Source organism: Saccostrea echinata, unplaced genomic scaffold (assembly GCF_033153115.1).
Source record: "Saccostrea echinata isolate AGI-Se365-2 ecotype Australia unplaced genomic scaffold, CSIRO_AGI_Sech_v1 ptg000029l, whole genome shotgun sequence".
In the NCBI taxonomy this organism is placed as follows: domain Eukaryota; kingdom Metazoa; phylum Mollusca; class Bivalvia; order Ostreida; family Ostreidae; genus Saccostrea; species Saccostrea echinata.
In genome coordinates this window covers 30,776,262-30,802,500 of record NW_026889778.1, presented here as the reverse complement: position 1 = coordinate 30,802,500, position 26,239 = coordinate 30,776,262, and the positions used below count along the sequence as shown (strand labels likewise).

General features: G+C 34.2%; 1 protein-coding gene across 2 annotated transcripts in view; it reads right to left on the bottom strand.

The window, feature by feature from the left end:
* The window catches only part of LOC133195809 (ubiquitin carboxyl-terminal hydrolase 15-like), a 427,782-nt gene that overhangs the window by 31,823 nt on the left and 369,720 nt on the right, over positions 1–26,239 (bottom strand). Inside the window, exons 16-18 of one of the 2 annotated variants that reach the window (XM_061331759.1) lie at positions 25,081–25,263; positions 14,143–14,292; positions 2,069–2,172 (exon numbers count right to left, since the gene is read on the bottom strand). In XM_061331759.1, the coding sequence (XP_061187743.1) occupies positions 2,069–2,172; positions 14,143–14,292; positions 25,081–25,263 (437 nt within the window). Of the gene's footprint in view, positions 1–2,068; positions 2,173–14,142; positions 14,293–25,080; positions 25,268–26,239 lie in introns of both variants that reach the window. The other variant, XM_061331760.1, reaches the window with a different exon arrangement.

Sequence of the window (26,239 nt, the reverse complement as noted above, 5' to 3'; positions counted from 1 at the left end):
TCATGAATATGTATTGGCATATAAAGTTTGATATAAATACCTTGAAAAATGTCTTTGAACTTAAACTTAACACAAATTTAAGAAAGGTGAAGTGAAAGTAAAAGGATACTTTGATGTAAAACAATATGTGTTTGTGAAATACTGATGCCCCCTTATGGCAACTTATAGCAAAGTTTAAACTTCCTCCAATGCAAATCAAATATGTTGGTACCCAAAGTAAGGTCTTGTTTTGAGGAATATACCTGTGAAATATGTAAGCCCTAGCAGCAACCATTGAATGGATATGGAAAAGGTTAGAGTTTTTCAAAAGTATGTCAAACATCAAGGTCAAGGTCAAATGGTCAAAATTAATGGTGCCCAAGAAAAGGTCTTCTCCAAGGTGAAATATGAAAGCCAAAGGACCAATCCTTCAAAAGTTATGACTAAGGTTAAAGTTTTTCAAATGTGTGTCAAACTCTAAGGTCAAGGTCAATGGATTACAATTGTTGGTATCCAAAAGAAGGTCTTATCACAAGGATTACACATGTGAAGTATGAAAGCCCTAGCACCAACCGTTCAAAAGTTATGGCCATGGTTAAAGTTTTTCAAAAGTAGGTCAAACTCCAAGCTCAACTTCAAAGGGTCAAAGTTGTTGGTATCCAAAGGAAGGTCTTGTCACAAGAATTACACATGTGAAGTAAGAAAGCCCTATTACCAACCATTCAAAATTTATGGCCAAGGTTAAACTTATCCAAAAGAAGCTCAAACTCCAAGGTCAAGGTCAAATGGTCAAAGTTGTTGGTATCCAAAGAAAGGTCTTGTCACAAGGATTACTTATTTGAAATATGAAAGCCCTAGCACCAACTGTTTAAAAGTTATGGCCAAGGATAAACTTTTCTAAAAGTATGTCAAACTCCAAGGTCAAGGTCAAAGCATCAAAGTTGTTGGTATCCAAAGGAAGGACTTGTCACATGGATTAAACATGTGAAGTATAAAAGCCCTAGCACTAACCAATCAACAGTTATGGCCAAGGTTAAAGTTTTTCAAAAGTAGGTCAAACTCCTAGGTCAAGGTCAAAGTTGTTGGAATTCAAAGAAAGGTCTTGTCACAAAGATTACACATGTGAAGTATGAAAGCCCTAGCACCAATTGTTCAAAAGTTATGGCCAAGGTTAAAGTTTGGTAAAACTTTGCAAAACTGGGTAAAACTCCAAGGTCAAGGTCAAAGGTCAAATATGGTGGTACCAAAGGTCTTGTCACAAGGATTTCACATGTGAAATATGAAAGCCATAGCTCCAACCAATCAAAAGTTATGGGTGAGTTTAAGTTTTTGTGGACAAACAGACTAACAGACAAACAGACAGAAGGATGGACAGGGCAAAAACTATATACCCCTGAATCCCTGATACAGGGGTATAAAAATGTTAAATTAAATAGTTCACATCAGTATGAATCACCTTATAAGGTTTGATAAAAATATCTTTAATTGTTTCTTTGTAATTGAGCTAAACAATAATTTAAGAAAAAGTGAGGTCAAGGTCAAAGAGAAACTCAATGTATGTAAATGTTGATTCAGCTGAACAGCTTTCATCAATATGTATCAGCATATGAAATTTGATAAATGTTATATCTTGAATCATAGTTTCTTTGAAACTGGGCTAAATGCAAAGTATGAGGGAAGGACAGTTGGAAGAACGGAAGATGGATTATATGCCCCAGCCATATTCTTGGTAGGGCATAAAAATTGCACACTTTTCAATCAGGCTGAGGGTAATGCAGGTGGACTACTTCTTCTGGATAACTCATGCAAGAGATTTTTTTGGAGGAAACTCATTCCCAAGGAATCAGAATTTCTACTTATTGCTTAGTTGTTGAACTTTGGGATGCATACTACAATGCATACTACTCAAGTATCATATATTGCAGATGATATACACAATTGATTAAATAAATACATGCACAGCAAAAAAAAAGTTCAAAAAACAGAAGATAGAAATTTTCAAATTGAATGACTGATTTAAGGGTTATAACACTATATCCCCCCCCCCCATTTCATGGTTGTGTCATAAAAGTGATAAGGAATTACTTACAATGTCCTCCACCAAGACCTCCATAGTGGTTACTAACAGCTATCAGATCATATGTTACAGGTCCGTGGTAAGGGTTTATTATGTATTTCCTCAGATTAAGTCCTCTGAAAAAAGATGAGCTTCAATTAACAACTGGCTATTAAAAAAAAGTTCAATTCATCTATGGTAAAACTAGCTGACAAGGAACTCAGATAGAAGGAAATCTCAGTTATAAGGAAGATATATCTTTTCCTCATTCCTCAAATCATAACATTCCCTTTGATATAAAGAATTTCGCTTGCATGGAGCACTTGGCACTATGGCATTTGTGCATTGCCATGGTTACCGACCTCGTGACCCTTGACCTTTGACATACTTTACAAAAAAGTTAAAAGTGCCAATATACAGCATATTTTTGACATTTAAGGGGTAAGTCTATGCTATTTAGCATGTGCACTGATTGTCATAAAACTTCATGAAAAATAGCAGTGTTACAATTCACTTGACCTTGACCTTTAACCTACTTTGCCAAAAATACCCTGGGCAGTTTAATTTAAGACATCTGAATTTTGAGAGTGGGGTGTTGATAATTAGTATTTATACATGTTTATGAGCTCATAATACTGTACTTTGAAACTGTATGATATTCAGTTACCACACAAACTGATATATAAATATGAAAATACATCTGAAACTGTATGATATTCAGTTACCACACAAACTGATATTTAAATATTATGAAAATACATCGGGATCCGTATCCCACAACGGATCATGTAGAGTGACACTTTGAAACATGTATTAACACATGTAAAATGATAAATAATCATTTATAATAATTACAACTTAATTATTCATTTGAGGGTTGGGAATCATATTTTCTTTGATTGTCAGACTCAATTGCAGTCTTATACTATGTGTGGATGGTTTTATTTGTGCATTCATGAATTATCATACTAGTAATAAATAAATACCTAACTACACTTACATTTCTTTACATCTTTAATGAAGCTACAAAGCAGGCAAAACATGTGTTCCTTGGAACACTCTTGTTAATTAAGTTACAGTATATTTGAATCTCAGATACTTATATATGCAATCTGTTTCAGATCAAATTCTTGCCGTAAAAAAAAAAACTATTCTGAGTTTGTATTTATCACATTTTTAATATTTTCAAGACTTCAAAACAAGATTATTTACAATGTACCAGTATAATATATATATACTTTGTATTTAGTCTTCGAAACAACCCAAAAGTCAGGATATCTATTCACAAAATATCTTACGATCAGTCATAGATGTAAGGTTATCTTAAGATTTTGGTTATTCACAAAAAATCGTATGTTTGACTTTACATAAAAAAAGTCATAAGTTTATATCTAGTATTGGGTTGATGCAACTCTATATCAATACTATATGGTAAGAACCCTAAAAATAACAAGAGGCCCAAGGGCCTTAATGGTCACCTGAGTATAAAACAACAATCCATAGAGTATAAAATAAACTGACAGAAGCTTTTGTAAATCTTTGATCATCCATTGTAGTCCCACCCTATCCCCAGAGTCATGATTTGAACAAACTTGAATCTATACTATCTGAGGATGTAAGCAATCATGGCTTTGCTGTTCTTGAGAAAAGAATTTTTTTCAAGATTTTTTTCCTACATATTCCAATGTAAAACTTTCATTGTCCATTGTGGCCAACCTGACCCCTGGGGATCATGATTTAAACAAACTTGAATCTACACTATCTAAAGATGTTTCCACATTTCATCTTTCTTGGCCCAGTGGATCTGGAGAACATTTTTCAAATGTATTCCAATGTAATACTTTGATCATTCATTGTGGCCCTGCCTTACCCCCAGAAGAAGATTTTTAAAGATTTTTTAAATTTATTTCTTTGTAAATTTTGATCCCATTGTGGCCTCACACTACAATTATGATTTTATCAAACTTGAGTCTACACTACCTGAGAATGTTTCCATATAAGTTTCATCTTACCTGGTCCAGTGGTTCTTGAGAAGAAGATTTTTAAAAGATACCATTAATTTTCACTAATTCTTAATTATCTTCCCTTGGAAGAAGGCATTGGCCCTTTTTTGAACAAACTTGAGTCATCTTTACCTAAGTATACTTTGTGGCAAGTTGGTAGAAATTGACCCAGTGGTTCTTGAGAAGAAGTTGAAAATGTGAAAAGTTTACGCACAACGCACACCCACACGACGATGGATGAAAACAGATAGCAATAGGTCACCTGAGTGACTCAGGTGACCTAAAAATGACCATCATCATTATCTATATCATAAAAAAAAATTATCAAAACAGAGGAAAGAAATTACCTAGACCAAGAATATTTTGAGTCGGCATAAATCTGTTCGAATCAATGACCAATGGAGAAATGGTACCATTTACCAAGAGAGGAAATCAAAAGCGGGATATCACCCCTAACAAATTAATTAATGAGACAATAAAAATAATTACAAAAAATGCTAGGTTAGCCACTACAATCTTGAACGCAGCCCTGAGTAACTCAGGTGACCTAAAAATAATGCTAATATGATAGAGCCCTTCAACAATAAATTATATGTCATGATTTTTTTTATTTGCTGATCAAATCATTTCTTTGTACATTGCCCCCACCACAAAATGAAAGAAAAATTGAGCAAGCTTACATACCCCACACTCCCCCAAAACTCGACAATGCAACATGTAATGAATGGCACAGTGCATTTTAAATACACAGTATAATTCAAAAAGGGGCATTACTTGCAAAAAATCATCACATCAAAACTTCTTGCATGTAAGGACATTCAAATCTTTGTACGTTACAAATTTAATTAGGCTGAAGTTTCTAGATAAATAATGGAATAAAAATTTCTTGGTAATATACAAATCTATACATTATGTCTGAAATACCTACAAAGTTTCAGGAAATTCAGTGCAGGAGTTATGCTGACAAACTGTTATTTGAATTACTCAGTGATTTCGATTTGTTAATGAAAGCAAGTCCATGTCCAACACATGACAATTTACACATTTAAATAACTGATGGAAACAAAATTATGATGTAGTCATATGAATTTGTTTATATACTGTACTTATGAATTTTTTTAAGGCAAAGCACCAATATGGGGGGGGGGGGTGGGGGGTGAGAACTATCCAAGATTTTATGTGTGAATGTGTGTCTTAAATCATTAAATTTTGATCTCAAAATCAATAGGAGTCTTTTAAGGTCATAAAATATTTCACATAAAACTTCATTACAAAAGCTGATTCCAGTGGATTTCCTTTTTACCTAGCTGGAAAGTTTCTTCATTAATAGGCAAAACTCTTAGGACAAAAATAATGGAATCAGAATTTCCTGGTAAGATGCACATCTACACACTGTGTACTAAATACATGTGTATCTGCAAAGTTTGACCAAATTCTGTGCAGCGGTTTAAGAGGAGTGGCACTGACAAACTGTTCATCTCTATATTCAAGATATGGCCAAAAATCTAAGTTGAAAAATGCCGAAATTCCCAGAAAAAATAGAGGAATCAGAATTTCCTGGTAATATGCATATCTACACACTGTGTCCTAAATATCTGCAGAGTTTGACCAAATTCTGTGCAGCCGTTTAAGAGGACTTGCACTGACAAACTGTTCATCTCTATATTCAAGATATGGCCAAAAATCTAAGTTGAAAAGTACCGAAATTCCCAGAAAAAATAAAGGAATCAGAATTTCCTGGTAATATGCACATCTACACATTGTGTCCTAAATATCTGCAAAGTTTGACCAAATTCTGTGCAGCGGTTTTTGAGGAGTTGGGCTGACAAAAACCCCCCAGGTCTGATGGACTGACTGACGGACGTGTCAAAAACATCATACCTCCTGCAACTTGTTGTGTGAGGTATAATAATGAAATTGCTTCCTAGCATGCATGTGTTATAAATATTTTCAATCAGCAGAATTTTTTCTACTATAGCTATGTATGTTAAGCTTATGTGTATTATGTGAACGTATTTATCAGATTTTTAAGACATCTTATCAAATAACTTACATTAAATGATTAAATCCTCTATTGTTAAAAATAAATATTAGAACACACACACACACATACAAAATAAAATGAATTTCAACAATGCAAAAGGCGACTTTTCAGACTGAATTGTAATTTATTACTAACAGACTTTATGTTAATTGTTACAAAAACTTCATTTTAATCCAACCTGAGGTGCAGTCAAGATGGAGAGGGGGGATGTTAATATCCACTCAAAAAACAAAATGTGTTTGTGAAACACTGATGCCCCCGTATGGCAACTTATAGCAAAGGTTAAACTTTCTCAAATGCAAATCAAATATGTTAGAACCTTAAGTAAGGTCATGTCTCGAGGAATATACCTGGGAAAAATAAAACCCTAGCAGCAACTATTGAATAGATATGAAAAAGGTTAAAATTTTTTAAAAGCAAGTCAAACATCAAGGTCAAGGTCAAATTTAATGGTGCCCAAGGAATGGCCTTCTCACAAGGAATACACATGTGAAATATGAAAGCCCTAGCGCCAATTTTTCAAAAATTATGGCCAAGGTTAAAGTTTTTCAAAAGTAGGTCAAACTCAAAGGTCAAGGTTAAAGGGCCAAAGTTGTTGGTATCAAGAGGAAGTCCTGTCACAAGGATTATATATGTGAAGTATGAAAGCCCTAGGAAAAATTGTTCAAAAGTTATGGCCAAGGTTATAGTTTGGTAAAATTTTGCAAAATTGGGTCAAACTCCAAGGTCAAGGTCAAAAGGACAAATATACTGATACCCAAAGAAAGGTCTTGTCACAAGGAATACACCTGTGAAATATGAAAGCCAAACCTCCAACCAATCAAAAGTTATGAGCAAAGTTACAGTTTTTGCGGACAAACAGACAGACAGACGGATGGACAGGGCAAAAACTATATACCCCTTAATCTTTGATATGGGGGCATAAAAATATATATTGATTGACTTCTTGAATATGGTCAGCTATTAAATAAAATCAATAAACACTTTAAAATTAAATCCAGTATATTTACTAGTCTTGTGAATCACAATAGAATTAGGCGATTTCTTTTGAATGTTTACATGTCCAGGTGTATCTCTGAGGCACTTTTAATAACAACAAGATGTGTTTGTGAAACACTGATGCCGCAATATGGCAACTTACAGCAAAGGTCAGGGGTAGACAAATAGAATTTTTCAGTACTTGCCCTCGGACATGTTACCATCGTAAAATTACTTGTCCTACCAAAAAATATGCTTGTCCCACTTTTTCTTAATTAACATAAAATTAAAGCATTATCGTTAAACATTAAATTATTTCTCAACTGATACACTACATGGGGACCAAACTAGACATAAAATCACTTAATTTTTTGCACGGAAAAATTTAGGGGTAAGTCTTGTTCCAGGGAGATTTCTTAGCTTGTGCAGTGCGCATAATTTAAACTTTTCTCTGTATTACTTTAACATCCCAAAAATACTGAAAGAGAGAAAATTTTTTTTTTGAATATTATAAAGTATTTGATTATGAAAACCACCACTGCATGTCGATTGTGACTTTCAGTGATCGCCAGTCAACAGCTCCAATTTTAATATCAGTATAACACGTTTGTACTCACGGCATGAATTTTTACATTATTTTTTACAATACCTAAAAAGGTCTAAAATCCTCTTCAACTTTTTTGACATGGAATCGATAGCTGCTATGTTTTACGTCCTGTGTGTATTTTAACTACACATAAATGGGTAAATTCTAGAGGAGTTCCGACTGAGTATTCGATGTAGTGATGAACAGCAGCGAAAAACAGGTGCTCTACTGTGATTCATTACATTTCAACAGCGATAAAACAAACAACATTTGATTTTTTGTTAACTGGAGAAGCACTTGTCCGCGGGCAGGTACCACTTATCAAATAACTTGCCCGCCAAACAAAATTGGTTGTCCCGGGCGTCGGGCAATGCTATTTGTCTAGCCCTGAAGGTTAAACTTTCTCAAATGCAAATAAAATATATTGGTACCCAAAGTAAGATCTTGTCTCGAGGAATAAACCTGTGAAAAATGAAAGTCCTAGCAGCAACCACTGAATAGATATGGAAAAGGTTAACGTTTTTCAAAAGTATGTCAAACATCAAGGTCAAATGGTCAAAATTAATGGTGCCCAAGGGAAGGCCTTCTCCCAAGAAATACACAGGTGAAATATGAAAGCCGAAGCACCAATCGCTCAAAAGTTATGACCAAAGTTAATGTAGGTCAAACTCCTTGGTCAAGGTCAAAGGGTCAGTTGTTGGTATTTAAAGAAAGGTCTTGTCACAAGGATTACACGTGTAAAATATGAAAGCCCTAGCACCAACTGTTCAAAAGTTATGGCCAAGGTTAAAGTTTTTCAAAAGTAGGTCAAATTCCTAGGTCAAGGTCAAAAGGTCAAAGTTGTTGGTATTCATAGGAAGGTTTTGTCACAAGGATTACACATGTAAAGTATGAAAACCCTAGCACCAATTGTTCAAAAAATATGGCCAAGGTTAAAGTTTGGTAAAATTTTGCAAAACTGGGTCAAACTCCAAGGTCAAAAGGTCAAATATGGTGGTACCCAAAGAAAGATCGTGTCACAAGGAATACACATGTGAAATATGAAAGCCATAGTTCCAACCAATCAAAAGTTATGGGCAAGGTTACAGTTTTTGCGGACAAACAGATTAACAGACAAATAGACAGATGGATTGACAGGGCAAAAGCTATATTTCACTGAAACTTCGATATGGTGGCATTAAAAAAATCATGCAAGACAAAGAAAGTCTAACAATTAATTTTCCCTATTCTCCAATTTTTAAAAATTTCCAACAATTATTTTTGTATCATGCAGAAAACTTTTGTCCGCAAAAACTTTAACCTTGCCCATAACTTTTATTGGTTGGAACTATGGCTTTCATATTTCACATGTGTATTCCTTGTGACAAAACCTTTCTTTGGGTACCATCATATTTGACCTTCAGACCTTGGTTTTGGAGTGTGACCCACTTTTGCAAAATTTTATGAGGCTTTAACCTTGGCCATAACTTTTGAACAGTTGGTGTTAGATCTTTCATACTTCACATATCCATTTCTTGTGACAAGAACTTCCTTTAGATACCAACAACTTTCACCCTTTGACCTTGGAGTTTGACCTACTTTTGAAAAACTTTAATCTTGGCCATAACTTTTGAACAGTTGGTGTTAGGGCTTTCATACTTCACATGTATATTCCTTGTGACAAGACCTTCCTTTGGATACCATCAATTTTGGCATTGACCTTGACCTTGGAGTTTGTCCTACTTTTGAAAAATTTAAACCTTGGCCATAACATTTGAACGTTTGGTTCTCGGGCTTTCACGTTTCACGATCATGTGTATCACTTGTGACAAGACCTTCCCTTGGGTACCATTTGACCTTGACCTTGCCTTTTTACTTACTTTGAAAAAACTTTTACCTTTGCCATAACTTTTCAACGGTTTGTACTAGGGCTTTCATATTTCACAGGTATATTTCTCGAGACCTTCTTTGGGTACCAACATTTTTGATTTCTTGACCTAGAGTTTGACTTGCATTTGAGAAACTGTAACCTTCACCATAAGCTGCCATATGGGGCATCAGTGTTTCACAAACACATCTTGTTTATCCTGCAACTACCCTTTGCATTGACCTAATAAAGGTAACCTAATAAACCAAAGCTTTATTCGGTCAATGCCCTAATAAAGCCTTGCGCATGTATTCCGACGTTCTAAAAGCATTGTGACGTCATGTATATTGCAATGTTTATGCCATGGAGTCTTAGTTTTAACTGCAGAGTGTACCTAAATCGGTTGAAAATAGCTCTTTTTGGAAGTCAAGTAAAAATTATGTTGCAGGATAAACAAAATACATGGATACTGTCTTGAAATACAAGCGATATTTGGGCTCGGCAAGCCTCGCCCTCTATCACGTTTTCTTATCCTTGCCCAAATATCGCTTATATTTCAAGACAGTAGTCTTGTATTTTATATTGCCCTGTTCGTCGGTCTGTCTGTCTGTTTGTCTGCAAAAACTTTAACCTTGCCTGTAACTTTTGATTGGTTGGAGCTATGACTTTAATATTTCACATGTGTATTCCTTGTGACAATATCTTTTTTTGGAAACATCATATTTGACCTTTTGACCTTGATCTTGGAGTTTGACCTACTTTTGCAAAATTTTTTGAGACTTTAACCTTGGCCATAACTTTTGAACAGTTGGTGCTAAGGCTTTCAAACTTCACATGTGAATTCCTTGTGACAAGACCTTCCTTTAGATACCAACCACTTTGACCCTTTTACCTCGAAGTTTGACCCACTTTTGCAAAAACTTTAACCTTTGCCATAACTTTTGAACAGTTGGTGCTAGGGCTTTCATATTTCAAATGCTTATTCCTTGTTACAAGACCTTCCTTTGAATACCAACCACTTTGACCTCTTGACCTTGACGTAGGAGTTTGATCTACTTTTGAAAAACTTTAACCTTGGCCATAACTTTTGAACAGTTGGTGCTAGGGCTTTCATACTTCAAATATGTAATTCTTGTGACAAGACCTTCTTTTGGATACCAACCACTTTGACCCTTTGACCTTGACCAAGGAGTTTGACCTACTTTTGAAAAACTTTAACCTTGGCCATAACTTTTGAACAATTGGTGCATTCCTTTTGACAAGAGTTTCCTTGGAATACCAACAATTTTGGCATTAACCTTGACCTTAGAGTTTGACCTACTATTAAAAATTCTAACCTTGGCTATAACATGTGAATGTTTGGTTCTAGGGCTTTCACATTTCACAAGACAAGACCTCCCCTTGGGGCCCCATTTTAACCTTGACCTTGACATTTTACCTCCTTTAATAAAAAACCTTAATGTTCGCCATAACTTTTCAACGGCTGGTGCTAGGTCTTTCAAATTTCACATGTATATTTCTCGAGACAGACCTTTCTTTGGGTACCAACATTTTTTATCTCTTGACCTGCAGATTGCCTTGCCTTTGAGAAATCTAACCTTCACCATAAGCTGCCATATTGGGACATCAGTGTTTCAAAAACACATCTTGTTTTTTATATAACCAAAAGACTATATTTTTTAAAAATATATAAATATATACAAATGAACTAAATCAATGGACTTTGATGACAACCTTGCCCTATATTTCCTTTGAATCATTCATTAAAATTTTAATCTATAATTGAAGTTTTGGTGGAATTATAAACATAGGTAATCAGAGATCACAGAGCTCACCTCAACGAATAAGTAAGGCAAAGTCCAACATTAAACTAATAATCTAGTAGTGTACATCACAAGATGCAACATTTATACAATTTTGATCTGATAGTTTGGCTCAGATAGGCCTTATACATTTTTGGAAATGGACCTGTGCCAAAAACTTTAACATGGTCATTCATCTGGAAAATGTAGGTCAGATCCAGCATTCGAAGCAAGCCTTAGATGTATCATCCATCATCCATGCAAGTTTGGTCAATATAGGGCTTATAGTTACTTGGAAATGAGATCTGCTCCAAAAACATTAACATGGTCATTCTTCATCTGAAACAATGAAACATACTAGAAGCATCTTCCATGCATCTCTGATTAATGTATGGCATAGAAGTAATCAAAAATAAAACTGCTCCAAAAACTTTAACCTGGGACGCTGAGGGTATCACATAAGCTCCTCCCAACTTCGTTGAGGTGAGTTTAAAAAAGTCCTTCAGGTGTACAATTGTCCATTTTCTTAGAAAATTTTTTTCATATTTTTATCAAATTTAAGGTTCATAAACCCTCTGCTCACTCATATAAAATGTTTCTTTAACTCTTATGATTTCCAAAAGAAATGTATTTGTTAAGTAAAATACAAACAGTTATAACATAAGCTTGTGGGGCAAAATTGGAGAAAAAAGACACTTCAACTTAACAAATTCATACAGGAATAATAAACATTTATGTCATTAAAAGTGATCTCTCTTATCAGAATATCTGTGATTCAATGAATCAAGTTATGAACATTTTCTATGCCAAAATAGGTAAGTTGTTTAAATTATTATGTTTATCTTCTGTTAGCTCAGGTGAGCTAAAATATCCTTAAAACCCTAAATGTGGAGCAACAATATGTACAGGAGATAAGCACATCCTTTTCTAGTGTCAATATGTACATTTTTAGCTGGCAAGAATTTGATAGACAACAATATGTGCAGTGAAGGTAAGGTCCTTAATTCTCATCCATAACAGTATATATCCTCACTTAAATTATCACAGTCCTGATGTTCTTGAGAATTTTTTTTTTACATTTTCCCCTATCTATTGCCATGTAAAACCTTGATCCTGCATCCCCACCCTTCCCCAAGGGACCATAATTTGAAAAATCTTGAATACATATTCAACATATTGAATATTTCAGAGAGCATGAATTCATTTTTTTTCCCCAAGCCCAGTGGACTGAAAGAAGATTTTTTTGGTACCTGCAGAGCAGAGCAACACTTAGGGATCACTTAACCTGGCCTCTGTCTGTCTAGCTATCCGTTTGTCACACATTATATCTGAAGAACTGTAAGAGATATGGATTTGATATTTTGTGCATATATTGCTTGGCATTATGGCTTTTGTAAATTGCCATGGTTACTGAACCTGTGGTCCTTGACCTTTGAGCTGCTCTAATAGTTCAGAGTGCCAATATACAGCATATTTTTTCACATTTAAACATATAAACAGAGAGACAAAAAGTATATGAACTCAAAATCTATAGGTGTCTTGGTTTTGCAGTGAAATACCTGTGTAAATAAGAGGCCCATGGGTCACAATGCTCACCTGAGAAATTTTGGCCCTGCTGTTCTTCACCAGAATTTCCCTGCTGAAACTACTTATTGTGGCCCCACCCTACCCCTCAGGGGTCATAATTTGAACAATTTAGAATCTACACTACCTCAGGAAGATTCCGTATAAATTTCAGTTTTTCTTGCCCAGTGGTTATTGGGAAGATTTTTCCTATATATTTCAAAGTAAAACTTTGATTCCCTATTGTGGCCCCACCCTACCCCCCCCCCCCCCCCCCAGGGGGGGGGGTTGTCCTGATTTGTACAATTTAGAATCTACACTAACCCAGGAAGCTTCCACATAAGTTTCGCCTTTTCTGTTCCAGTAGTTCTTCAGAAGAATAATTTTAAAGATTTTACTAAATATTTCAAGGTAAAAATTTGATTCCCTACTGTAGCCCCACTCTATCCCTGGGGCTACGATTTGAACAATTTAGAATCTACACTACCTCAGGAAGTTTTCACATAAGTTTCAGCTTTTCTGGCCCAGTGGTTCATGAGAAGAAGTTTTTAAAAGATTTTTTCCTCTATATTTCAATATAAAACTTTGATTCCCTATTGTGGTCCCACGCTAGCCCCAAGGCCATGATTTGAACAATATTAATGTAGAATCTACACACCTCAAGAAGCTTCCAAATAAATTCCAGCTTTTCTGGCCCTGTGGTTCTTGAGAAGAATTTTTTAATGACCCCACCCTATTTTTGTCTTTTTTGATTATCTCCCCTTGGAAGGGGCTTGGCCCTTCATTTTAACAATTTAAACTCCCCTCCACCCAAGGATGCTTTGTACCAACTTTGGTTAAATTTGGCCCTGTGGTTCTTAAAAAAATGAAAATGTGAAAAGTTTACAGAAGGATGGACAACAGGTGATCAGAAAAGCTCACTTGAGCTTTTGGCTCAGGTGAGCTAAAAAACTGAAAACATTTCATTGAAAACAAGTGTAGACAGACACATATGGATAGCTGGATGGACTGATTCCTGTTGGGCTCTCACATTTTCATGCATAGTCCTAATAAAGAAAGGCCTTGGTAGCAATAAATCAGCTGATTTATTCAGTTGGCCTAAAGTCTAGTTAGCTAGGGCTACATGAGTGCTTAGTCTTAAATGTCCACCAGTATCCTAGGACTTTTAAGATTTATCTGCCAAATATGGCAACAAATTGAGGATAAATTTAAGACATTGTGTATTTCCCTCAAAGAAATTTGTGTAAAAAAAGACGTAAAAATTATGAAAACATATGATACAAACCTGACAGGAAATTCCACAAGTGCATCAATTTTATCTCTGTAAAACCGATTGTATGAAAATCTCTTCAAATGAACAATCAATATTTCTGGCAGATTCCACAAATCAAACTTTTTAGTGGCAGGCTGGTGTTTTTTGCATTGTGGACAATACCTGTAATGATTTTAATTAAATTAATATTTGTATTTAATTAGTCTGAAAAGTTCCTACATGGCAGTATTTTCATGACAAGTGGAAAGCCGTCAATGTGACAGCAAACTGGGTTTTCTTTGTGTGAACAGAACTTGTATTTCTCTAGAATATTATAAACTTGTTATAAATTTTCATTTTTTATACCAATGACCTTGAACTTGCTGGAATGAACTGAATGAATTTTATACTTTTCTGCCTTTAACCTTTGGTCAAAGTCATGACAAACCCAAAAGACATTGGCAATTTTTGTACTAAGTATAAGTGCTTTCAATAATTCTCCATTACAAAGGTTTAGCCAGGACAAGTTTTATATTTTTCTGCCAGTGACTATGAACTTACTGGAATGACCTTGGGTTAAGGTCATGACTTTCCCTTGTGTCAAAATCAATCCCTGCACTAAGTATGAGCTTCCAGTGATTCTCGATTACAAAATTATAGCCCGGATAAGAATTTTATACCTTTTCTGCCATTGACCTTGAATTTGTCAGAATGACCTTGTGTCAAGGTCAAGGCACAACCTAGGATCATACATATAATCTATCATTGTACTCAGTGTAAGCTTTCAGTGATTCTCCATTACAATATCAAAGTTTTAGCATGGAGAAAAATTTGATACAATTTGATAAATTTTGTCAAGATCATGACTCACCATCAGGTGGTCATAAACAATTTCTGTGCTAAGTATGAGCTTTCAGCCTTTCTCCATTAACAAAGTTATAGTTCGGAGTAGTTTGCAGGGACAGATGCACAAACAGGTGAGTGGGCAGACAGGCAGATAGGGGATTCTTATCTTTGTTTGAAGGGAGTAAAAAAAAGTTCCTATCTTGAAAACTGTAGAAGATATCCAGACCAATTGGGTATCTTATATGCAATAATTTAAAAAAAATAACCAAGTTCAGAAGCTAGTATTTTCCTCAAAAATTATCAAAATTAAAATCCAAGTAATCTTATACATTTATATGTACAATTGATCTGCAAAATAAAAAAGATTTTAACTTGAAAACTGTAAAAGGAATTATACAGACAAAAGAGGTACCCTATATCAGAGCTGAGGAAAACTTTTTCAGATAGCCAGTCTAAAGTTTTAGAAGAAGAAAGCCTAAATCTAATAAATTGGTTCTCAAACAATCACATGAAAGCAAATCCAGAAAAATTTCAGGCACTTTCAATAGGAAATAAAACCTGTAAAGAAAACATCACTATCTATTTGGATGGTACTAATATAAAATGTGAGGAAGAGGTTAAGCTCCTGGGTGTGACAATTGATAGCCAATTAAAACTCAATAGCCATATTTCAAATATTTGCAAAAAAGCAGCAAGACAACTTAATGTATTAAAATGGATAGGTAAGCACCTAACTAAACAGGGCAAATTAACTATCTATTATTCTTTTATTATGAGTAATTTTAATTATTGTCCTGTTGTATGGCATTTCTGTGGAGAAAATAACACAAGAAAAATTGAAAAAATTCAGGAAAGGGCTCTCAGATTTATTTACGATGATGGAAACAGTACTTATGAAGAATTATTACTTAAGTCAGGTTTACCAACTTTAAAAATTAGAAGAATAAGAACAATGGCTACAGAAGTTTTTAAAATTTTAAAAAATGAAAGCCCAGCTTTTCTGTCTGATCTATTCACTTTTAAAGAAACATCATATAATTTTAGGAAAAGTAATACAGTGCAGGTACCTAGGGTAAGAACTACTAAACATGGCCTACACTCTTTTAGATATGCAGGAGCCAAACTCTGGAATGAACTCCCAGAAGACATTAGAAATGCATCTACAATAAATCAGATTAAAAGTCTTATTAATAACTTGAATGGAGATTCCTGTAAATGTGGCTCCTACAGATCTTAAATCTTTAGTTTTAATTTCAGTTCTTTTTTAGTTTTTAAGTTTTCAATTTTCTGTTTCTTATGTTTTAACTTTAGTATGTTTATTCCTTTTAATGAGTTAATATACTATAAAACTATGATATTATAAAGTTTAACTTTTAATCCAGAGAAAGTGCTATCTCATATTTTATATAAATATTAAATTATAGACTACCCTTTTTAGAGTACAAGTGCTACTTCGACCTTTCAATCATACAGACCCTGAAACGTGCTACTACCCCACACGCACGCTGCACGAACAGTACACGCTCGCTACACAGTTTGCAAGAAACGCTGCACGGTTTACACGAAACGCTACACGGTTTACACGAAACGCTTTGCACGAAAGGCTGCACGGTTTACACGAAAGCCTGCACGAAACGCTTTGTACACGTTTCTCACACGCTTTGTACACGATTCTCGCACGTTTTGGCCTCGATCTGGATTTTCTATTCGGAATCTCTCAGACTTTATTTAAATTAAGTAAATTACGGATTAATCAAAGATTAGTTTAGAATTGCAATCATTCAGATTAAGTTAGGATTAGAACTCGCTACACCAGTACTATATTAACAGATAAAAATACACGGTGCTAAGTTGTATTTAATATTATAGTTGTAATTGATCATGAGTATGTGACGCGCCCGGTGAAATGCCTATCATCGTCTATGTACAAAACTTTTTCACTAGACTCTACGCACTGAAAAAAAAATAATTATATTTGTAATTCATAATCTTTTACAGCATTCAATGTTTTTACAATTATAGTTTGATATTAACAAATCGTTTTATTACTGACAAATAAACCCAGTTATTGATTTGAAAAAAAAAATAATAAAAAAAACATATTGATTAAATTGTGTATGATTTCTGTAAACGGATTGATTTTCTTTCCTTTTCTTTTCTTTTTTTTTTTTATTATTGAATGATTTATTCACTTTTTTTGATTTAGTACATGTAAATAAATACTTTCATTTGATTGAATTAGGTTTTGTTTATAATTTGCAAAGGTAATATGTACAGTAAATTAAATATGAACATTGTGCAGGATGGGGGGGGGGGGGGGGGTAGATTACCGAGATCTTTCTTCTGTTCATGGCTAAATATAACTGGTACTTGTTTCAGTAAGTATACCATTGGGAAAAAATTATTATAGAAACAAATGCCCATTCTAAGAAAAAAAGGATATCCATATCTCCAGCGGGACCAGATACATGTAATTCATTATCAGCACTTTAATTAGAATGGTAAATATAACGCTTCATAGCAGAATCAGACTTTGACTTATCATTTAAATTTAATATGGTAGAGAAGCCGGGGGAAAAGGTATTGTAATGCTTTAGTTCTCCATTTTGAGGCATTGTGTTTATCAATTAAAAACAATATACCCACCACCTTGTAAAATCCTTGATTTCAAATCCCGTCAAGACAAAAAAAAAAGTAATCAATAGTCGCGGCTCTTAACAATACATTCAATACACATGAATACATGTCCAGTGTCCTAAAAACTAAAAAATATGCTTTAAAACTGCTTGATTAATAAAACAACTAATATATAATTACTCCGGATTTTTTTCTTTATATTTTATTATTCTCGAATACACTGGCAAATTAATTCACTGTTTACAGAGAATTGGATAAATTTAAGAAATAAAATCCACGAGTATTTATTTTTACCTATTAAATACTAATAAAATTATAAAACTTCACGAATTAAAAATCAATCGTTATTGTCGGGTGTCATCAAAGCCATGATTGACAAGAGATATACATGTAGCAGAACAAATTTTCAGTTCCCGGCACGCGAAGCCCGTGATCGTTGTTGTAAATGACCTTGATCACAGTCGTAAGAAGAGTGTCGGAAGTGTAAAGAAGATTCCAATACATTTTTAAGGGGTGCATCAGGCGGACTCCCAAAAAAAAAAAATATTTTCTTTAAAATGAAAATTATCTATAAAAAAATATTAATAACAAAAACTCAAAGTTTTTGTTTACATTTGAACACCCCCCCCCCTCTCCCCGGAAATATTTAAGTATTTGCCGATGCATGTGAATTATGATTCATTTATAAGACAATTATTAATCAACCAATTTTATGCATAAAAACACTATAAATGACTCATCGTTTAAAAATTATTTGTATCACAATCTTGTAATATAAGAAAATTATGTTCGTTTATAAAGAAAAAAATTAATTGTGCTCCCCGGCCTAGAATTCCCATACTTCACATTTATAGCAACGTACTAAACTTAGTATTTTATATTTCACGCCTGCCTTATCTATTTATTATTTTGCATTAATCACCCATATGTTTTTGTAATATCTATATACTACCACTGTAAAATGGTCCGGCAATGAATGATAAGGACAAGACCGGATTATTAATGATTTTTTAAGAACAATGTTCAGTATTGCTCCCTTTAAAAAAATGTATTGAATCAAATACCTTAAAATTGATGTGCGTATAATTAATTACTTTGAACATATTTTCTTCCCTTCTTTATTTAAATAAAAAAGAAAGAAAATCAAACAAATATGTAATACATTACCGAGTAATTTTATTTTGTTGTTTCCGTAGTTTTTTCTCTCTTAAAATACCACCGGTATAATATATTCGAATAATATCAGTTACAAACAACACAGAATGACATGTTGATCCATCAATAGCCATATCTAAAATAAAATGAGTTCCGAATGAATCCTACATGTTTCTCACACGATTCTTGCACGTAGTTTTTTCTCTCTTAAAATACCACCGGTATAATATATTCGAATAATATCAGTTACAAACAACACAGAATGACATGTTGATCCATCAATAGCCATATCTAAAATAAAATGAGTTCCGAATGAATCCTACATGTTTCTCACACGATTCTTGCACGAAAGTTGCACGTTTCTCACACGGTTCTTACACGAAAGTCGCACGTTTCTCACACGCTTCTCGCACGCTCGCTACACGGTTTGCACGAAACGCTTTGGAGCTTACACGAAACGCTGCACAGTTTACACGAAATGCTACACGGTTTGCACGAAACGCTGCACGGTTTACACGAAACGCTACACGGTTTGCACGAAACGAAAAGCGCACGAAAGTCACACGCTTTTTTGGGGTAGTAGCACGTTTCAGGGTCTGTATTTATTTCTATTTATGTATCTTTCTATGTATTGTCCTATATGTAAATGCATGCTATATGTGTTGTTTGTTGTTGTGTATTTGTGTGTGTCTTTGTGTGTGTAAATTATGTCTGTTGTGCTGCATGCCATTGAAATTTTAACTATGTTTATATGTGTATATTGTCATTTACGTATTCTATGTATATGTCTTACTAATCTTGTCGGTCAAAAGCTCTACAGAGCTTATGTTATTTGTTAAAAAAATCCGACTTTAAATAAAAATTTCTGATTCTGATTTTGAGATAGCCAGTCATTCGGACTGGCAAGAAGACAAAACAAGTCTGTTCGAAGTGATTTTTGCTGGTCCGAAATAGTAAGTCGCAAAATTAAAAAAAAATTCATAACATTTATTAACTTAATTACACATCTATTTACTTAATAATTATAATACAACATTCAATCTCCATTTCCAAGTCCTCTTCCGTTTTCTGCATTTATAACAATACTAGATTTCACTGCTTTTGGACAGGTGACAATGCTAATTCAGCATAGTAAACGTAATTTCTTTTGAAACATTAATGCATTTGGAAATTATATCAACCTAGAAAATGAGTCTAAAAAAACTGAAGAAATTCTGTGCATCGATAATAAAGATATCAACATGATCAATGAAAAAATGAAATCCGAGACAGTCGGAAGTACTAGATTTACTGCTTTCCCACATGTGATTGAATTCTTTCTGTCGAAATTTTTACATATATAGATTGCCTCAATCTATTTCTTTACCTTTTCTACCAAATTCTGCCCCAGTTGTAAATTTAATAGGTCACGAGACCATGATGGTTTTGCTTTCATTTACAGCCTCGATCTCTTGTAAAGAATAGTATTATGCAATCATATATTAGATACGATAATTAAGCTGGGAAGTGCGCCAATGATAAATGAAAAAACAAAAAACTTTAACCCAAAAAGGGGCCTGTCATTTGGACTGACATCAATAGCATTTTTACCAGGCGCAGGCATTTTTTGCCAATTTTGCCGGCATGACCGGCAGTTTTCCACAGCTCTGCGATATGCAATTTGTTGCAAAAAAATTACAAATTTTAAAGCTGGTAATTTTCCCATAACCAAAAAAGTAAAATACACATATCTGATATATGTACAATTGATCTGCAAAACAAAAAAGTTTCTATCTTGAAAACTGTAGGAGAAATTATCTGGACAAAAGGGATATCCTGAATGCAATATTTTGCAAAAAAAAAAAAATGACTAAGTTAAAAGCTGGCATTTTTCTCATAAATTATCAAATATCAAAATCTAAGCAGTATGCACATCTCTTATATATGTACAAGTGGCATTTTAAAAGTTCTGAGAACTGCTTGCTAAAATATTAACTTCTTCATGGATATTAGTTTGAGTTTGATACCATTGAATAAAGCTGGAAAATTTGCATTTATTTCTATGTCAATTTCTTATTTTTATGACGTAATACATTGTAACTCCGAAAATGATGTCAGAATCTGGAATGTTTAGCATACTGAAAAGTCACTGGTATTTTGTGCCCTCATGAGAACATCAGAAAAGTGCTGTCAAGGGTTTCCTTGAAAAGATATTTCAAAGAAAATTTGCATGGAGTAAGAATGGTACTGTAAATCAGAAATTCAATATATTATAACTTATTTCCTATGTAGCTTGTAACACAAGATTTGATTGGTGTAAATTTCCGTATACCCGACTTGAGCCAGGGGTTAAAAACGTGACATCACAATGCATAGTTTCTCTATGATACAAAGCATATAACATGACGTCATGATGCATTGTAGTAATTCGAAGTAGTGAGTGATTGCACTTGTTTAGAAAGAATTTATTTTGGTACATAGTAAATAAATTCGTTATTCAGCCTCAGGATGTATTGAATACAACCTGGGGTAAATCCCCAGACACCCTTGATTGAACCTGGATACCTAATATTATTAGGTTTTTTACTGGTATTCTACAGATATATATTGGGTTGATCAATCCCATAGATGGCAAGCCAGACAATAGTGTAAGGGACACAATTAGAGCTTTTTCAAAAAGCTTTGCTGTCTTTAGCAACAACCTTAAACAGTAAACTGACCTAGCTACACCTATCAGGCCATATTATTCTTGAGCATTTCTTATCTTTGTATTTCTTCATTAGCATTTTACTGACATTAGCCCTACCATATGAAAGTTCAACCAGACGCTAGCTACAACGCCATAGCCTACTCCATTGCCTTACGTGATATCTGGTGAAGCATGAAGCAGTTCATGGACCTATATACTAAGGCTAAACCAGACGCTCGGCTGTCTCTGTAAACTGCAACTCTGCTACCCAGATGAGAAAGACGGTATAAATCAAAGGGAAAAAAGAACAAGAAGCCCAAGGACCTTAATGGTCACCCGAGTATAACACAAACTGTATAGGATCCAGTGATCCAGGATCAGTGTAGAAGAACTGATACGTGAAGCTACATGTTGCCCAAAAATTTCAAAAATTTGGTAAAAATACCCTTGTTTATTGTAAAGTGCGAGACCTGAGTGATCTCCCTTGGATCGTACTTGGTTTTCCTAAGTCTTACAGATGATAATGAATGGAAAATATACAAATACATGTGTACAATGAACACTTGCCTAGTATGTAAAGTATTCAATATATACAGTACACAAAGAGAAATCTCTAATGCCTGTAAATTTACTCAAGGTGATGCCTCTAGGCTACACAAACAATTTAGCTGCTTGCCACTTGGTAACACTTGGTACCAAAATTTGCCTCTTGTTTACACAAAAAACTTGGTAATACTTGTTACCAGCACCCTCCACTTGGCTTAGTAAACAACATGGCTATTTGCCACTTTTTAGTAACTACATGTACCCTAGTCACCCTGGCTTCTGTTCATTTTTTCACTTTGATATGAAGTATAACTCAACTTTTTGCAGTCTCTTGCGAACTAAATTCTGACCTCCATGAATTTATCTGACAATAAGACATCAATTTTCCAACAGAACACTACACATACTAAGTACAACTGGCCTTTTTGCTACATAAATAATCTTTATTTCAATCTTTTATACTGCTTTCCAGGCAAGAATCCAACTTAAGCATGCTTTGCTCATTTAAACCAAACATTCATTTTTATTTTGTTTCTATATACATGTATATAACAACCTTTCTTGTTTTCTCATTCCATCAAATAACCTGTTAATCAAGGTAGTCCAACCTATGGTTCTGAAAATCAGGCACTGAATAATTTAAAATGCTCACAAAAATATCTCTGAATGCTGAGAGTAATGTGTATTTACCCACAGTAATTCTTCAAACTTCATCATTAAAGTTAATCATATTATATAGGGAAAATTAGTAAATCTTAAATAAATTTTCAGAAAATGCAAATAAAAAGACTAGGGCTGCACAATAATATCCATATTTCGGTATACTGTGATTCGTTAACAAAAAATATCCTATTGTAATACGTTTTTCCAGTACCAATATACTGGTAAAAAGCGTTGGCTTTAGATTTATAAAGTAAATTATATTTAAGATGTCAGAAACGTTGTCAATCACACCAAACAGTACTAAATGGTAAAGGTTTCTGTTGTATGGTTGCATTTCGTTGCCAAACTGTAGTGAAATCAACTTAAACTTTTTTGCTACAATGTATTTTTAAAAGTTTTATACACCCTGCTTAAAAATGAAGGTTAATAAAACAAGAAAAGAGCATCTTAACTGTTATTAAAAATACTGCAATACATATCACAATACAGTTTCAAATATCGCAATATATTGCAATACGAAATTCCCAATTGATTTTTTACTTATACTGTACTTTAGTTTCTTCTATTTACTTCAATTATTTTCTACTGCATAGTGTATGAAGCATCTGCTATCACTGCAAAACACCATAAATCACTTCTAATTTAATATCATGCTAATACACATTGGTATCTAAGGCTATATAAAAGGAAATTGGATTTCTTTAAATATGTAATTTTTTAAAATACTTTTATGGGGTACAAATATCAACTTTTTATAAGACCGTTTCTAAGGCTTCAAAGAACCTTGAATCACATTGAGATGCATGAAAAGAAAATTGTTGCATGAAAACATTTCAAGCTTCATTTTGAGACTTTTTGAATTAAATAATAAATTAAGGAGTTATCCTTCCTGGCTAAGGAGTGGGTATCCGTAAATTATGTACAAAGACTTCTTGAATTAACACAATTTAGCAAGGGGATAAACTCTCATTTGCTTCACTTGTTACAAATTTTGTACTCTGTTTGCCTAATAGATACCCTAGAGCAGAGAAAAGGCACATTTACTTACATTTATACAATAACATTTATTTCATTGTATTTAATCTGTTTGCTTAATACTCTTGGACAAAGGAGAAGATTTTAAAAGTATTAATGCATTTTTGCTATATTATCAAAAGAGCCCTGCTCAAACTCCAGAACCCTTGACCTAGGGGCCATAAAATTTACAATTTGGAAGAGGCACCCTTGCATCATAACTATGCATTAGTTTGTTTGCTGAACACCAAGGGGCAGAGGAGAAGATTTTCAAAGCATTAATGCATTTTCAGTATATAATAAATAAGTCCCCCTTCTCCCCCCCCCCCCCCCCCCCTACAGATCCCTGACCCAGGATCCATATCATTCACTATTTTGAAAGAGGAACCCTTCTTCATCATAATTATGTACTTAGTTCATCAGCTTAATATCCAGTAGCAGAGGAGGATATTTTCAAAGAATCAATGCATATTTACCATTATGATAAGAGCCCAGCTTTTCCATGAGAACCCCTGACCCTGGGGCCACATCTTTGACAATTTTGGAAAAGGCACCCTTCCTCATCATAACTCAGGAGATTTTCAAAGAATTATTGCATTTTCACTATATAATCATTAAGCCCACCCTAACACACGAACCCCTGACCCAGGGGCCATGAAATTTATAATTTTGGAAGAGGCATCCTTCTTCATCATAACTATGTATTTAGTTCATCAGCTTAATACCCAGAAGCAGAGGAGAAGATTGTCAAAGAATTAATGCATTTTCACTACAAAATCATTAGAGCCCAATCCTAACTCAAGAACCCCTGATCCAAGGGTCATGAAATTCACAATATTGGAAGAGACACCCTTCTTCATCATAACTATGTATTTAGTTCATCAGCTTAATACCCAGAAGGAGAGGAGAAGATATTCAAAGAATTAATGCATTTTTACTATATTATCATTAGGGCCCCCTAACACCGGAACCCCTGACCCAGGGGCCATGAAATTCACAATTTTGGAGGAGGTACCTTTGCTCATTATACCTTTGCATTTAGTTTGTTTGCTGAATACCCAGTAGCAGAGGAAAAAAATTTTAAAAAAGAAATAATGCATTTTCACTATATATTCAACAGAGTCCCATCCTAGCACCAGAACCCCTGACCCTGGGGCCATGAATTTCACAATTAAGGTAGAGGGTTCAATGCTTATTACAATCATACTAACAGTTTGACTGCTTAATGTCCAGGAGTAAAGAAGAAGATTTTTAAAGATTGCATTAATTTTGATGCTATAGCCAAACCCCTCAGCTGCCCCTCCCAGGGGGAGGGGGGGGGGCATTCAGAGAAGAAGCTGAAAATGTACAAATGTTAACACACAATGCAGGATGGACAACCAAGGACAAAAAGAGACAGCTATAGGTCACCTGAGTGATTCAGGTGACCTAAAAAATCTTACCATAAATCATTTTCTCCAAGCTGTTCCACCTTTGTAAAGAGATCCAAACAGTTATCTAATTGTATAACTTGTTTCTTTTGTGACCTCATAGTCATTGATATATGTTGTTCAAATTCTTCTGCTTTCTTTTCCAAATAAAATTTTTTCTTGGCTACTGATTCCCAGTCAGCTGCTATGTATGACCTACCTAGAAGAAAAATAGAAAGACAATCACCAATGTGCTTAATTATTCATGCGATTTCAAAGATAAAATGCATTTTCAATGTATGAACACCTAAAGTGTCTGCTATCTGTCCATAAATAAAGATTTACTTATGGTATAACTGTCTAATTTTTTGGTTTCATGATGTAATCAAGCAATTGGCTTGTGTGATAATTTGCATAAATGAAAAAGGGTTTATGCAAAAAAATAATCAAACAAGCCAACTGCTTGATCATTCAAGAAAGATCTAATCCTTCCAACTGAAAAACTTAAATAAAGTCCATGACATGTGCGTGATGTTATTTATAAATACAACAAACACATAAAACAAAATTTTATATAGACTCTCTGTCCTGACAACATAAATGCTGTCAACATAAAACAGAATCCGAACTTCGTAAGTTCCATGCCTTTGCTGTAGTATGCAATTAGTGAACTTCGATCCCGATCGAGTATCAACTCTATTACATAGCAATCCATATCGGGATCGAAGTTTGGTTTCTATGTACTGTTTCTGCTTTAAAGCAGCGGTAAACTAAATACTCAGCAGTTGTTCTTTTTATTATTTGGAGACTTCTTCACATTAAAATGCACTTGTCCAATCGGACAAGTGTCCAGCAATATTCACTTGTCCGTAATTTTTTTTCACTGGTACCGAACAAGTGGACAAGCGTTAATGTCGAGCCCTGACTACCTGAGGATGCTTCCATATCAATATAACGAATGGCTTTGCTGTTCTTCAGCAGAAGATTTTTAAAGATTTTTTCCTATAAACTCCTTTGTAAAAATTTGATCCTCCATTGTGGCCCCTCCCTACCCCTGGGGGTCATCATTTGAACAACTTGAATCTACACTACCTGAGTGCTTCCATATCAATATGACTAAACAAGGCTTTTCTGTTCTTGAGAAGATTTTTTTCTATACATTCCTATGTAAAACTTGGATCCCCCATTGTGG